The sequence below is a fragment of the Camelus dromedarius genome, chromosome 5, assembly GCF_036321535.1.
Source record: "Camelus dromedarius isolate mCamDro1 chromosome 5, mCamDro1.pat, whole genome shotgun sequence".
Lineage (NCBI taxonomy): Eukaryota > Metazoa > Chordata > Mammalia > Artiodactyla > Camelidae > Camelus > Camelus dromedarius.
Window position 1 is genome coordinate 66,948,716 of NC_087440.1, and position 14,833 is coordinate 66,963,548.

The window sequence follows — 14,833 nt, forward strand, 5'->3', positions numbered from 1 at the left end:
TTTGGTGCTAGGAATACAGTTGTTGCTTTGTGTGAAAATGTTTATTTATCATTTTGGTTACAGGTTTCTCTAGTTGAATAAAGTATTTTAAAATGACTGTCTTTATTTTCTTTCTCTTAAAGGCCCTTCCTTCTTCCATGATTATAGTAGCAATTTATTGTCCTGTGATAGCTGCTGTTTTCATTGTTCTGAAGATGGTCAACTATCGACTCCACAGAGCACTTGATGCTGGAGAAATTGTAGATAGGAACGCAAACGAGTTCCCAGATCAGCGAGCCAAAGCTGAGCAAGGCAACTGTTCAACAAGGAGAAAAGACAGCAATGGCCCCAGGTAAGGAAACCCACGTCACCGGGTGTGTAACAACGTACAGTGATGCGTGTGTACAGTGATGTGATTATTGTGCCACGCCTGTTCTGCTCATGCGGTTTTAAGGCAGTGGTAAGTCTTAACACTATTGATACAGTGACAGGTACGATTGTCACGTTAGATCACAGCAAAGCTAACTGGCTAACTGGGGATGAATCAGTATCTTTGGCCTTATTAATAAATAACATGACAGAACAGTAATCGTCTTAATAGCAAAATAGTTATTCACACTGAAGACCAAAACCAATGAAAATCAGCTTAAAGAAAGAGTAAAATATGGCTTATAAATCTAAGCATTTAGTTTTTATTTATACATACAAATAAAATGTATAGATCTTAAGTAAATTGTGGTAATATTTTACTTGACATTTATAATCTACGTTTTTCACTTAATCTATTGTACAGTTTTTTTCAATTTTATGTTCTCACCTTAGAAACTTAGCCGTTCCTTCCCTGGATCTTAACATAACTGACTTCTTAGGGTTCAGCTCTGTAGATGACACCCCATTCCTGGAGGCTTTCTTTTCCTGTCTCAGCTAAAATATTCCCCCTGCTGCTCTCAGTCACATTCTGTCCCACTTTCTCTTTCTGACAGAGGGATTTACCATATTATACTCAAAAGGTTGTTGTGATGTTATAGAAATCATAGGTACCACTAACAGCTCTTAAACAGTTAACTGTGTGAGCTCTCTTTGGCCTATTCAGTCCTCAGAGCAATTCTCTGAGATGGATGCTGTTATTATCCCTGATTTACAGGTGTGAAAGTAAGGTGAGAAGATCGAATAATCCAGGCAGTCAGGCTCTGGAGTCTGTGCTTTTAACCACGGTGCCATGTTCCCATTAAGAATGCTATGAGATATTTCAGGTGTCCAGATATAAATAATGTCACTGAAAATAGGCACTTGTCTATTAAGAAAGGTAATGTTCCTATGTATTCTCCAGGGACTCAAAGGCTTTATTTATCCCTTTTCAATTACATTTTTCTCCATCCCTAACATGATTACCCTGTCTATTGATCAGATTTTTTACCTTTGTAGTAATTTTGTTAATAGCGTTAATCACTACCTGAAATTATCTTACTTAATCATTTGTTTGCATTTATAAGCTTCTTGAAGTCAGGGCCTTGTTTTTCTTACAAACTATTATATTCCCAGGTTCTAAAACAGTGTCTCGCACTGATAGGTACTCAGGAAATATTTTGAACTAGTGAAACATTTTTTCGGTGATAATATTTTTAATGATAACAGTATTCTGTTTTGTGGATATTACCATAATTTAGCTATCTAATTTTTAGTTATTTTGATTATCTTCCAATTTAAATTTAAATATTAGATCATTGTGATGTTTAAATTTTAAATGAGTAAATTTTTTATCATGATTTAGCAAAAGTAGAATTACTAGAAAGCTACACCCATTTAAAAAATTTTGAATATCTTTTGCCAAATTCTGATGATTTTTACCTTTTAATTACTGTGATGAGCAGTTTGAGGGCTTCTTTTTTGTACTTTTGTAACACTGAGTACTTAGTATTTCCATAAACGGGTACATATCTCATTATTTAATTTTTCAGTTTTTGGATTACCAGTGAAATGGAGGTATTTTTCTTGTGTTGTTCCATTTATATTTGTTATTTTGTGAATTGTATATTTTTCTCTTGTTGGTTAGTTTTTTGCTATAGATTTGGAAAAGATTCTTATTTATGAAGGATATCAATCCTATCTTTTGTGTCAAATACTTTTCCTCACTTTGTGGCATTTAATGTATTTATATGCCACAATTTTTTTCTGATCTATTCTATTCTATAAGTGTTTATTCTGTCTGTGATACCAAGTTTTGTAAGATATTTTTCTTCTCCCAAATTATGTAAATATTCACCTGTATCTTCTTTTGGTATTTTTTCATTTTGTTTTTTCCTCTTAAATTGTATTCAATCTGAAAACATTCTAATACATTTATTTTTTTTAGATTTGTTAGTACCAACAACATTGACTAAATAATGCATTTTTTCCCCAGTAATTTTCAGTGCTTGCTTTTTCATGTAGCATACTTGTGTTACGTCCATTTCTGGGCTTTGTTTTCTGCCCCATTGACCTCTCTTTTTGTTTATAACATACTATTTTTATGGCTTTTAATAGGCTTAATACGGAGCAATCTGAATCCCTCTTCATTGTTTTTCTTTCCATATTATTATCATGCATATGCTTATTTAGTTTTTTGTGAGGTGTTCCTTTGTGTGCTCATCCTCCAGAAAATTTCAATAGAATTTTTATGATAATTGTATTGCATTTGGAGAGAACTTAACCTTTAAAACAGGAAGTGTCACTTAGAGACATGGTGTATATAAATCCACTTACTCACTTGTCTTTTAACTAAACTTTAACTTTTAATCTAAAATTTCAGATTTTTTTTTTTTTTTGATGGATTCTTCACAGTTCTAAAATCTATTCTATTTCTGTTAGGAAATACATACCCTCATTTAGGGGGTAGGCAAACAGAATGTAGATTCTGCACTTAATCTGCAGGGGCTTGAATCACTTCCTGATAGTATGACCTTGGGGGAGTTACGTAAGCTTTTTATGCCTTGGTTTCCTCATCTGAAGAATGAGACAAATAATAGTGCTATGTCATAGGATTACTAGACAGAATAAATGAGGCCATATATGTAAAGTACTTAGAACCATTTCTGTTTTTTCTTGTTTTTTTTTTAATTTTTAGAACCATTTCTAATACATGGTAACCACTCAGTAATTGTTAACTCTTATTATTTCTGGATAACTGTATATATTTTTAATTGCTTCTGTTACTGAATTTGTCTATTTTTCTTTTAGTTTTCAAAAAATTTTACTGGGAAATACATTTCCAAACAGTGTATCAATTATATGTATAGTTTAGAGAATAATAATCAAGTGAATACTTAGTTGCCCACCATACAGCTTAAGTAATAGGACATTATACACTTATCATACAAGTCTTCATGTACTCCTTTCCCATTTCATTCTACTCTTTTTCCTGCAGGAGTGACCATTATACTGAATTTTTTGGTAATGATTTCCTTGCTTTTCTTTATACAGTCTTTGTATATATTCCTAAACATAGATTATTTAATTTTGTCTGCCTTAGAATATCCTAAAGAAAATCATACATAAGTATTTCTCTGTGAAGGGCTTTTTTTGTGCAGAATTTTGCATTTTATGGACTTACCCATGTTGATGTTTATAGCTGTCATTTATGTTTGTGTTGTATCATCCACCACTGTAGGAACAGATTACAGTTTATCCATTCTTTTATTGATAGTCATTCAGATTCTTTTTTTTTTCTCTGATAACATAATTGTGTATGTTTCTTGGTGTATCTAGTATATGTAAGCTGATTCATAGGGTATTTTTATGTTCAGTTTTATTAGGTAATTCCAAGCTTTTTGCCAAAATGATTGTACCAATTTATACTCTAACCATTAGTGTGCAAAAGTCCTTATTGTTTCACATCCTCATCAATATTTGATATTGGTTAGCTTTAACAGTTTACCATTTTAACAGGTGAGTGTTAGGTGTGTCTCATTTTGAGCTTTAGTTAACATTTCTCATTACTAATAAGGTTGAACATCCTCTGTCACATGTATGGTCCATTTAAGTTTTCTGTTCTTTCTGGTGCCCATTCATGTCTTCTTTCACTTTTCTTTGGAGTTCTCTTTTTCTTATTAAGAAGAAGGAGTTTTAAAAAATGTATTTATTATACTGTTCTTTTATTGGTTATATGCATTACAGACGTCTTTTCCCAGTTTGTAGCTTGTCATTTTACTTTTCTTAAGGTTCCTTAGGATTATCACACATTCTTAAATTTAATGTACAATTTATCATTTTGGGGTTAATTAACATTTTTGTATCTTGTTTAAGAAATTATTTCCTACACAGAGATCAGGAGGATATTTTCCTGTGTTGTCTTTGTAAAAATTGTATGTTTTTCTGTTGTACATTTCTATTTTACTGGAAATTATTTTGGTCTGTTATCAGGTAGGGATTCAAGGCTTGTTTTCTTGTTTTTTACTTTATGAATAACCGGTTTAATCAGTATTTGTTAAACACACTGTCTTTTCCTTGGTGATCTGCAGTACTCATAAGTTTTCATATCTGGTGGGTGTGTTTCTGGGCGCTCTCCTGTTTTGTTGATCTAGTTGTTTGTGCCTGCACTGTTATCATACTGTCCTCATTACTGTAGTTTTATAGCATGACTTTTGCTCTCTGGTGGGGCAGACCTCTGTCTTGTTCTTTTTCAGGAGTGACTTTGCTATTCTTGGCTCTTTGCTCTTTGGTATAAACTTTAGAGTCTGCTGAGCAAAGTCTGTAAGAACTTAAGAGTTTTTATTGGAATTACATTGGATATGTAGATTCCTCTGCTGATAATTAATATCTTTACAGTATTGAATCTCTCCATTTAGTCTTCTCTAATGTCTTTCAGTAAAGATTTATCATTTCTCCATTAAAAGGCTTGCATAGCTTTTATTAAATTTGCCGAATAATTTTGTAGTTTTTCTGCTATTATATAATTTTCATAATTACTTTTTGTTTTTCTCCCTTTATTTGTAGCAGTTTACTTCATATCCAGCAACCTTATTAAACTCCCTTATTGATAAAACTTTGTAGGTTATTTCCTGACTTTTCATAAATGATGACAGTTTTGTTTCTTCCTTTCTAGCCCTTATGCTTCTTGTTTACCTTTTCATTGGCTATGACTCCTAGCACATGATTAAATTGAAATAGTACTGGTGTACATCCTTGTCTTTTTCTCATCTTAAAAAGAGTGTTTTTAAGTTTCACCATTAAATAAGATCTTTGTTGGGGGAGGGTATAGCTCAGTGGTAGAGTGCATTCTTAGCATGTACGAGGCCCTGGGTTCCATCCCCAGTACCTCTGTTAAATAAATAAATAAACCTAACCCCCCCCCCCCCAATAAATAAGTTCTTTGTTGTAGATTTTTGCTTTTGACATCTCCTCTCCCCCACTCTTCCACTTGCAAATCTCTGTTCTGAGGAACAGAAATGAGCAGGAAAATAAATACTCCTATCACTGTGCTTGCTATGTTAGAGCTGTCGGCTTGTTGCATGAATGAGTGAGTACAGTAGGAGTGACTGCTTGTGCTTCTGGCTTTCATTGGCCATGGTATAGCAGTTCAAAAATGCTTATTAAATCTTTGTCTTAAAGAGTCAAAGTCATTAATGTTTGTATTACATTTCTAACCTTTCAGGAGAGGAAATTAACACATTGAATTTTAAGATTTGAATACGAATGTTTTGGAGACAGACCGATTTTTCTTTCTGTTTCTTACACAGTAATGCTTGCAGTATTATAAATTAGAGATCCATTTAAAAGGTATGCAAGTGAATTTTGGGCTGAATTTTCTGAAGATTTATTCTGTTTAGGGACTTCGTTTTCATCTATTCATACCTTTATGAACATCCTTTTAATCTAGATTAGATTTATGAATTTAGTACTGTAATGGTCCTATGAAGTTTCTAATGAAAGCCTGAGCAGTTAATGATACTAATAATCAGCAAATTAATTTGTGAACTTTTCTTTTTATGATTCAGATTAGACCCTTTCTGCTTTTCTGCCTTTCCCTGTACCTGGTATTTTTTTTTTTAACAGATGAGGAAGTTAAGGCATAAAGGTAGAGATTCCCTGAATTTGGTGTATTGCTTACTGCAGTAGACCACTTTGCTTCTGTGAGAATTGTAAACTACTGTACTTCCCAGGTACGTGCTGAAATCTCCATTGCTGAAAATCTGCAAGTCTTGCTAATAAAGAAAAGTTTTACTTAGTTAATTTATACATTAGGACACCTACAGCTGACTAAAAACTCTACTTCTGAATTTATAGAGAAGAAAAAGGGACAGTAAATTTGCAAGAGGATTTGTTTTTTCTATGAAAGGAGCTGTTTGTTTTTTCCTTCATCTTTTTTTGCTCCCTTAATACCTCCTTCCCCCGTGTTGACCATTGAGCATTAGTTGTAGATTATTTCTCAACTGAAGATGATCTTGCATCCCGGGAGATGTTTGGCAATAGTTGGAGACATTTTTGGTTATCACAACAAGGAGAAGTGCTACTGGCATCTGGTGGGTAGAAGTCAGGGATGTGGCTAACATCCTAACAGCGCACCGGATGGTCTCCTACAGTCAATTATGTGGCCTAAAATGTCAGTAACGCTGAAGTTAAGAAACTTTCCGTAGATAATGGTGTTTACTTTTGGTTTTGAACTGGAAAGAGCGCTTCAGTGCCTATTTGTTAAAAGACATTAATGGTGTCTTAGACTATAGACTTTAGAGTTAGACCTGGTGTTCAAATCTTGTCTCAGTCCTGGCTGGTTATAAGTACCTACATTCAAGTGTGTGGGGTAAGAAACAGAAAAAACAGATATGACAAGACATTGTAGAGTGCTGAGTGAGTATTGTTTGTAGCTTCCTTTCCCACCTGAACTCCATATACCAGTGTCGTGGCTTATGTCTCCTCCGAGATCTTAGGAAAGTTTTTACACCTTTTGGTTTTCAGTTTTTTTTCATTTGTGAAATGAGGATGATAGTATTTATGTCATAGATTTTAAGGAATATTTCATGAGAAAATGCAAATAAAGCACTTGCTTCTATGACTGGAATGTAATAAGTACTTAGTAAATATTTGCTTTGTTATTAACTATAACTTTACCTTCTAATTGTAATCATTTGGGCTTGCTATCAGAAGTGATGTATGAAACTAGGCAAGATTGTCCATCAACTGATGAGTGAATAAACAAAATATGTTCTATACATACAGTGAAATATTACTTAGCCATAAAAAGGTAGAAAGCACTGATACATGCTACAACATGGATGAACCTTGAAAGCATTACGTTAAGTGAAAGAAGCCAGTGGCAAAAGACTGCATAGTATGTGATTCCATTTATATGAAAAAAAAATGCAGAATGGGCAGGTTATAGAGTTTAGTACTATGATTAGTAGTGTTAGTATTAGCCATTACGTAGATTAGTGGCTGCTTAGGGCCGGTGGTGGAGAGCAGAGGGTGGGTGGGAACTTCCGGTTGGGGAGTAATAGCTAAATGGCTTTGTTTTTCAGATGATAAAAATATTCTAAAGTTGACTGTGATGATGGCTGCATACCTTTGTGAATATACTAAAAATCATTGAATTGCACAGTTTCAGTGGATGAATTGTATGGTGTATGAATTATATGTCATTAAAGATGATGCATATAAATAAGGCAAGATGAACGTTCTCTGTCCTTCCTGTGGTATTGAATATTTTATTCCTTGGTCTTCACCTTGCTTTCCATCTCCTGATTTCTTTGCAGTCTGAATTAGAGAATGCATTCCAGTGGAGTTAACAGTAATACTGGTGGGTATTACTCATCACTTGTTCAGTGAGTGATAGCTGCCTGTATATACAGACTTAAGATTTTACCAGATTAGAAAAATATTTCTCATTCTGGCCTTGGCAGTCTATGTGACTTAACACCAACTTGGCCAGCATGCTTGAACATATTCTACTTTTCTCACACATGGACATTTGTATGCAGAGCCGGCCATCCAATTTGTAACTGAGTTCCAGTATGTTTTATTTCTGTAAATGGGTAGCAAGTTAGAAAGCTAATTTCCATTCTTGGACATTAGTTAGCTAACTGTAGTCAGTGGCCTAGAGTTAGGGGCCATGTAAGCAAACAGGGATATGATAGTTATGAGACCATTAATTAAAAAAAAAACAAACAACTAGAATTCAGACAGCTATAATGATAAATACATAAATGGAAGGTATACTTGTAAGCAAATTCTGTTTTGCTTGTACCTTTTGATGCAGCTGTTGGAATACCCCATCCACACAGACTTAAAGTAATTTATGGCTCACATGGCTGAAAAGTCTGTGTTGAGGGATGTCTTCAAATGTGGCAAGGTGCAGAATTTCAGACATCTCCATGGTTCGCTTCACCGGGCTGTGCTCCTTTCTTTTAGTTGGCTTCTAAGGCTTTCCCCTAATGGTGGTGAAAGGGCTACAGCAGGTCCAGGACTTAAGTCTTCTCAGCAAACACAGCGAAGTTTCCTCTCTCAACAATAGAACACTGCTGGCCTGATTCACGCTAGCCTGATTAGGTCATGTACGTACTCGAGAACTGTTGATTGTTATGACTAAGAGATTGGGATATGTGGACTGACTCTGGCCAGTGGAGCTCACCCCTCCACCTGGGAGTGGGTCAGCAGTACCTAGAACCATTTGAGAGCTTGGGGTGAGGAGGTTCACCAGAAGAATTTCAGGTTGCTTTTTGTTGTTGTTAACCAGGAGTTTGAATTAGATGCTGGATGGCAAAACAGCTTGTATCCACAGTAAAGTTCAGCGGACATACTAGAGCTTTTATCTTTGATAATAATAGCTAAAAAATGCATTGAGTTACTTTGTATACCAGGTAGAATGAGTAAAAAAAAAAAAAACTATGGGCAGAAAATGGAATTATGGTAACTTTTAGGCCTCAATTGTTCTAAAAGTTGTGTTCCTGAGGAAACTTATTATAAAATTGTCTAAGTGTTTTGACGTTTGGTGTGATATTTTTTCGTGATTTGGGATCCTGTTATCTCTAAGTACCGTCTGTGGGCTTCCTCAGTTCTTTGAACCTAGTACTTTTCTCTCCTTTGCCTCTCATAACTGTATAGCATCTTCTCACTTTTTAACTTGTACCTTCTAACTCAAACTTAGGTTTCTGGTTCTGTAAAATAAGTTATATCCCAGGTAAATTCTCTTAACTTAAAAAACACAAGTTCAAATAGCTTGACCAGGACAGTTGTTCTCAGGCGTCCTCCTTATGGTGTCACGCAGCTCAGTCAGACCGTGCTCATGGGGAGATCAGGTCCTATGAGATCTGATTACTTCCTGTGTTTACCACTGACCGATTTCTCTTTGCTGTCGGGAAACAAAAGGCAAGTCATTGCTTGGCTGGAGTGGTTTTATGGCACATATCATAAAATAGTGCTATATTTAGTGTGCTGCAATTGTAATCAAGGCCAGTTTCTAATGTTGGATTGTATAAACAGTTTGGGAGAGAGTTTTAAATATTTTGGAGTATGACATGATTATAAAATAGTTCCAATGGTCAGATTTATAAAAGAAGGATGATTTTTTTTTCGATTTGCTCTGTTAAATATCTAAACCTTTGTTTTACAGAAAAAAGTATAATAACTTAAAAAAATGCAAAAAGAAAACCATTGAAGTCAGAATGTTGACAGTTACTCTCCTTTTCTCGTTTTTTTTTCCTGCAGTGATCCTGGTGGGGGGATTGAAATGTCTGAGTTCATTCGAGAGGCCACACCCCCAGTTGGTTGCAGCTCAAGAAATTCTTACGCTGGCCTGGATCCAGGCAACCAGGTAGGAACCTGTGCTGTTTTGTTTTGCTTTTCCCTCCTCTTGATGGTGGTCCTAGGTGCTCTCTGGTCTGTAACAGTCAGTTGGTGTTTAGGTTTATCTTGCTGATTAATAATTTTTTGATTGTTTACTGATCATCTTCTGTCAATATTTTAAACAGAATTTTCACATTAATTAAGTACCTTGTTGCTGAGCACATACCATGTGTCATTGCCTGGGGATAGTTCTGATCAAGACAGTTGTGGTGAGTGCCCCTGGGAAACTGAACTTCTAGTTTGTGCTTATTTCCCATCACAGGGTCTGGAGAAGTATGGATGTCAGTGGTTATCCCTAGTTTAAACATGGCAAAAAAAAAAAATATTAACGTCAGAGTCTCACAGTGTTCAAGACGTTAATGGAGCTGGGAATAGAATACAGATCTGCTTTTGCCAATTCTGATGTCTTTCTGCTGTGTAACTTTTAACTTAAAATAGTAACTGAAAGTGTTATCTCAGAACTCGGTTGAAGGCAGCTGTACTCTCATGCTGTCTAACCTTTTTGCTGCTGTATTTCTCTTTTTCATCCTAAGCATCTCCCACACTAATCAAAGTCCCAGTTATTGCTGCTCGCCTTTCTCAGCAGTGACCACACCAGCTAGAATAAAATTCTGTAAGCATAAGGTAGTAAACTTAGTGAGAAACTTCAGAGGGCTTCTTATACTAAAACTTGAGATAACTGTGAGTTTCAATGGTCATTACGTCAGCACTTTTATTATATAGAAGAAGGAGCAGCTGAGTTATATCAGGGTCTAGACTAGACCCCACTTCTTGATTTTCTGTCCAGTTGCACTGTTTGTGGATTGAAACCACTCTTCCCTCCTCTTCCTCTTTTCTACTCCAGAGACTTCGTCCTCTTTATTTTCTGGCCTGACTCTAACTCTTGTTAAAACCATCCCCTATTCCTCAAGACTTGCAGAGACTCTGTGGTGTTGGCCCCTTTCTCTTGCAGATGAAGCCCACCCTTCTGGTATTTATTTGGCACTGAGTTTTTGGTGTACGATGATGTGTAGTCGTTGACAGGTCTCTGCAGTGGAGGTTGCCTTCTCTTCTCCGCTGTCTGTGTTCTGCCTTCTGCACCACTGACTTGCAGTTATGACTGCTGATTACCTTTATCTAGATAGATAGTAGACATTTAGTGGTAGACTTCAGGCCTGCTTCTCATTTCACAGATGGACGAGTAGCAGACCAGTTCTCCTGACTGTCCCGCAGCATTCTACTATTCCACATTGTTAGCCCTACTCTAAGAATAGTATTATGAAAAACACCATAGTCTGTGAATCAGAATCTTGAATAGGGTCCTGTTTCCTAACATATTTTGATAGAAAATTGCCTGTATTTGAATGGTATTTCTGATTTAGACTTCGAGGGGATGCATGTCGGTAACAGTTTTAGCTGTGATTGGGTGTAGAGCAGCTATACCAGGTCCTTAAGTTTGTCTTCTTTCTGTAACAAGCAGATGGAGTAGGAAAGGTCCCAGTTAAAAAAAACAAACAAACGTGGAAAAGGGCTATGACATTTTATTTAGGCTGATACGTTTTAAGTTTCAGTGTTTACAGTGCTGGTTTGAAGGAAAGTGCTGCTGGTCTTTGATCCTCTTTTTTGTTGGTCTTGTGCTTTTCTCAGTCTCTTTTTATAGAATGAAATGACTTGGTCCTTAAATATGGCTGCACGTTTTGTATTCTTAATTAAACCTGGCCTTTCTTCTTGCTGATGAATGTTGGCAATGTCAGCTTACCCTCAGGAGTAAGCCTGCATCTTTCCAACAGACTTTTCAGAGAACCACACCTTTAAAATTTTTTTTTGATAGGACAGATGAAAGGGGCACAGCAGTGGCCGGCCTCCTTCGGTAGCTGCCCTTGGCATTGTGTCCATTGGAACTTGCCCTGCTTGTTTTAGGGAGGAAGTCCCATCTTGACTGTAATTACAGCATGATTGCACCTAAATGCACAGAACACCTTATTTGGTTTTCCTTAAAATATTAACTCTTGGATTAAAAAGGGGCAGATATTAGAGGCTATTATACTACTTGGATTTTGGTGTTTTAGTTTTATACAGTTTATGACAAAAGAAATTATTGACATAATTATTGTTATCCTTTAGGGAACCTGAAGTAGGGAAGTAAAGTTGGGCTTTTTAATATATTGATAGTGTTATTACCAGTACAGAGATACCATGTTTCCTGTACCTGTTTGACTATGTGGCACTTATGACACCTTATCACAGTTGTCTATAAATGTCTTCTGTACTAGATAGTGAACTCCTTGAACATAGTGACTCCGTCATAGTCATTATCATTCTTTCCTTCTTGCTTCCACTGCCCTTCTCTCCTCCACCTTCTACTCCTTCTCCTTTCTCCCCACCCTCCTTTTTTTTTTTTTTTAATGTCCTTTACCTCCCTCTTTTTCCATTTGTCACTTTTCTTCCTTTAAATATTTTAGTGTCTGATAGTATTCAGGCATTTTACTTGTTTGGGTGGGAGAGTGGGTCTTACCCTCAGAGTTTGCAATTTCATAGTAAAAGTCTGGAAGTAACTGAAGTTATAAATATGATACATGTTACCAAGGAACTATAAGTACAAGATACAAAGTAATAGTTGCCATAAGAATGCCATAGGAATTTTTTCAGAGGAAAAATAATTGTTTCCAGCTAGAAAGAGGGGCAAGGCTTCATGGAGGAGGTGACCTTGCCTGATGGCTCTTTAGTTGGAAGTAATTTTTCTTCTGTGACATCCGTTATCCTTCCTGGACCTTTCCTTTGGCACTTACCAAAGAGAAGAAATGCTGGACCATTTTAGTTTGTGCAAACCATGTAAGTAAAAACTTCACCTCTAAATGTAAGAAGGTATCATTTTTGTGGTAATTTTTTCCTCTTCCAAATGTGTTTATTTTTAGGAAATTAACAAATGAAGGAAAGCAACAAGAAGAAAATAAAAATCATCCATCATGTCATAATCAAAAAACCCTTTTAAACAAAGAGGGATTTTAGTGTGCTTGCTCTTTGGAGCTTGACTCTCCTTACTGAATAGATCATGAATGTTAATGTCATTAAGAGTTTTTCTACAGTGACATTTTGGGGAATGCATTGCATTCTTTTATTTGTATGTACTGTGGATTATAGTCCCGATCCCCTATTGTTTCAAATGTGAACAGTCACGACTCTGTTATATCTTGGGGCAATAAACTTTAAATAATATAAATAGATAAACATGAGGAATAAAATATAGCCATCCATTATATCCGTTAAGATTGCTTTTGTCAGCAAATAATTGAACTCAACTAATTAAGTAACTTAAAGAAATAGGAGTTTATTTTTGTCACCCAAGTTTGGAGGTGGTTGTATAGCATTTGTTCAGCAGCTCAACAATCTTAGGGCTCCAGGTTGGAATTTCCCTGGTTCTTTTGGCTTTTCCTTAGAGTTGCAGGATGAGCACAGAGGCTTCAGTTATGATCCTGTTGGAAAGTGAGAAGCAGGTGCAGAGTGGGGTGGGGAAGTTGTCCGTGGTCATCATCTTCTCAGACATGGAAATGCCTTTCCCAGAAGCCCTCCAGCAGACTCCTGTTGATTCACTGACCAGAACTAGGGCTAGTCAGATCCATGCCCTCTTCTCATAAATCACTAGATATATGCCCAACATCTGAACAAAGTGGGAAGCTTATTAAGAAGAGAAAAAGGAAACACTTTGAGGATGTGAGCATATGACTACCATATGCATATTCAAAAAGCTTTTTTTTAAAGTTTAAATTCCTAGAAGGGTATGCATAAAGTGGTGGTTTTTTGTTTGCTTACTTGTTTTTACATTTCTGCATAGGAGTTTATATGTTTATTATTCTAGTAGTAAAATAATATGTTAGTTTTATAACTTGCCTAGCAGATGTAGTAAGAATGAAACTTCTTTTGCAGTAAAATGCTTTTTGGCCTTTTTCTTTCTGTCTAGTTTACAATGCCTTTTATGGCTAACTGAAAGCAGGAATTAGGAAATTTAAGGAGAATCAAACTTAGTAAACAGTTCAAAAATATTACGAAGTTCATTTTTTTTTTTTTACTGGTTACATGAAGAGTTTCTTAATAGTTTTAACCTTTAAATTCTTATTTTTACTTACTTTTTCACTGATGTTTTAACTTTTATACAATAGATTACACATATTAAGTGTACAACTCACTGGATTTTTACATATGTGTGCACCCGTTTAATTGCCATCCAGATCAAGAAAATCCCTCATGCTCCTTCAAAGTCAATATCAACCTATATTTTGACAAATTTTTGTTGTGTACTCCTGTCCTGCTGAATCAATAAAAGGAAAGATTTGGTAAAATATAAAGTATTATTTAACTATTCTTAATTTTATTATAAGATGTTAAATTTGCTTAACTATTTTCTTCTTGAATTCTCCTTGAAAACAGGTTACAGAAAGAGTTACTTAGACTTGTTCATTTAGTAACTGTCATGTTGTTATGTTTGGTTTCCTTAATGTGTTCATGGAGTTTATCATATTTGTTTATATGATTTTTATGGTTGTATAATAAATAATGGCTATGAAATTTTAGGAAATTGTGGTATCATTTTGAATATAAGCAGATTTTAGTTTTCTGTTGCAGTTTATGCTAAAAATTTGTTTTTTATGGATGCCTTAGGTTTTTTTTTTATTCTTTAAAAATATGTCAATAGCAGTCTGCAAAGAAGTACTTACTTTTTGTCTGGAACTCAGGAAAGGACATATTGATACATTAACAATTTGACAGTAAGATTTTGGTTGCCCTTTATAGCATATGTTAATATAAAATTTGTTCTCCAAAACTTGCCTTTATATGCTCTGATAAGTCTAAATTTATTTCAGGTAGATTTAACACCTAGTTTTGCTCTTGTTTATAACTTGAACATACTGTGATGCAAGTAAAAAACAGTAACTGTGTGACATGGATTGCTTGAGGTTAGAGGCTCTCCCCTTGGGGAGTCCAGAGCGTGCAGAGGGATACGGTGTCCCAGCGTGTCTGTGCTGTACGCGCAGCATGTGCCGCAGCAGACAGAGGTGGTGGCTCT

General features: G+C 35.5%; 1 protein-coding gene across 6 annotated transcripts in view; it reads left to right on the forward strand.

Annotated features, from left to right (window-relative positions):
• PCNX1 (pecanex 1) overlaps positions 1-14,833 on the forward strand; it is a 183,506-nt gene that overhangs the window by 32,715 nt on the left and 135,958 nt on the right. For all 6 annotated transcript variants that reach the window (XM_064486077.1, XM_064486078.1, XM_031453981.2 and 3 more), the window contains exons 2-3: positions 123-331; positions 9,655-9,760. In XM_064486077.1, the coding sequence (XP_064342147.1) occupies positions 123-331; positions 9,655-9,760 (315 nt within the window). The remainder of the gene's footprint in view (positions 1-122; positions 332-9,654; positions 9,761-14,833) is intronic.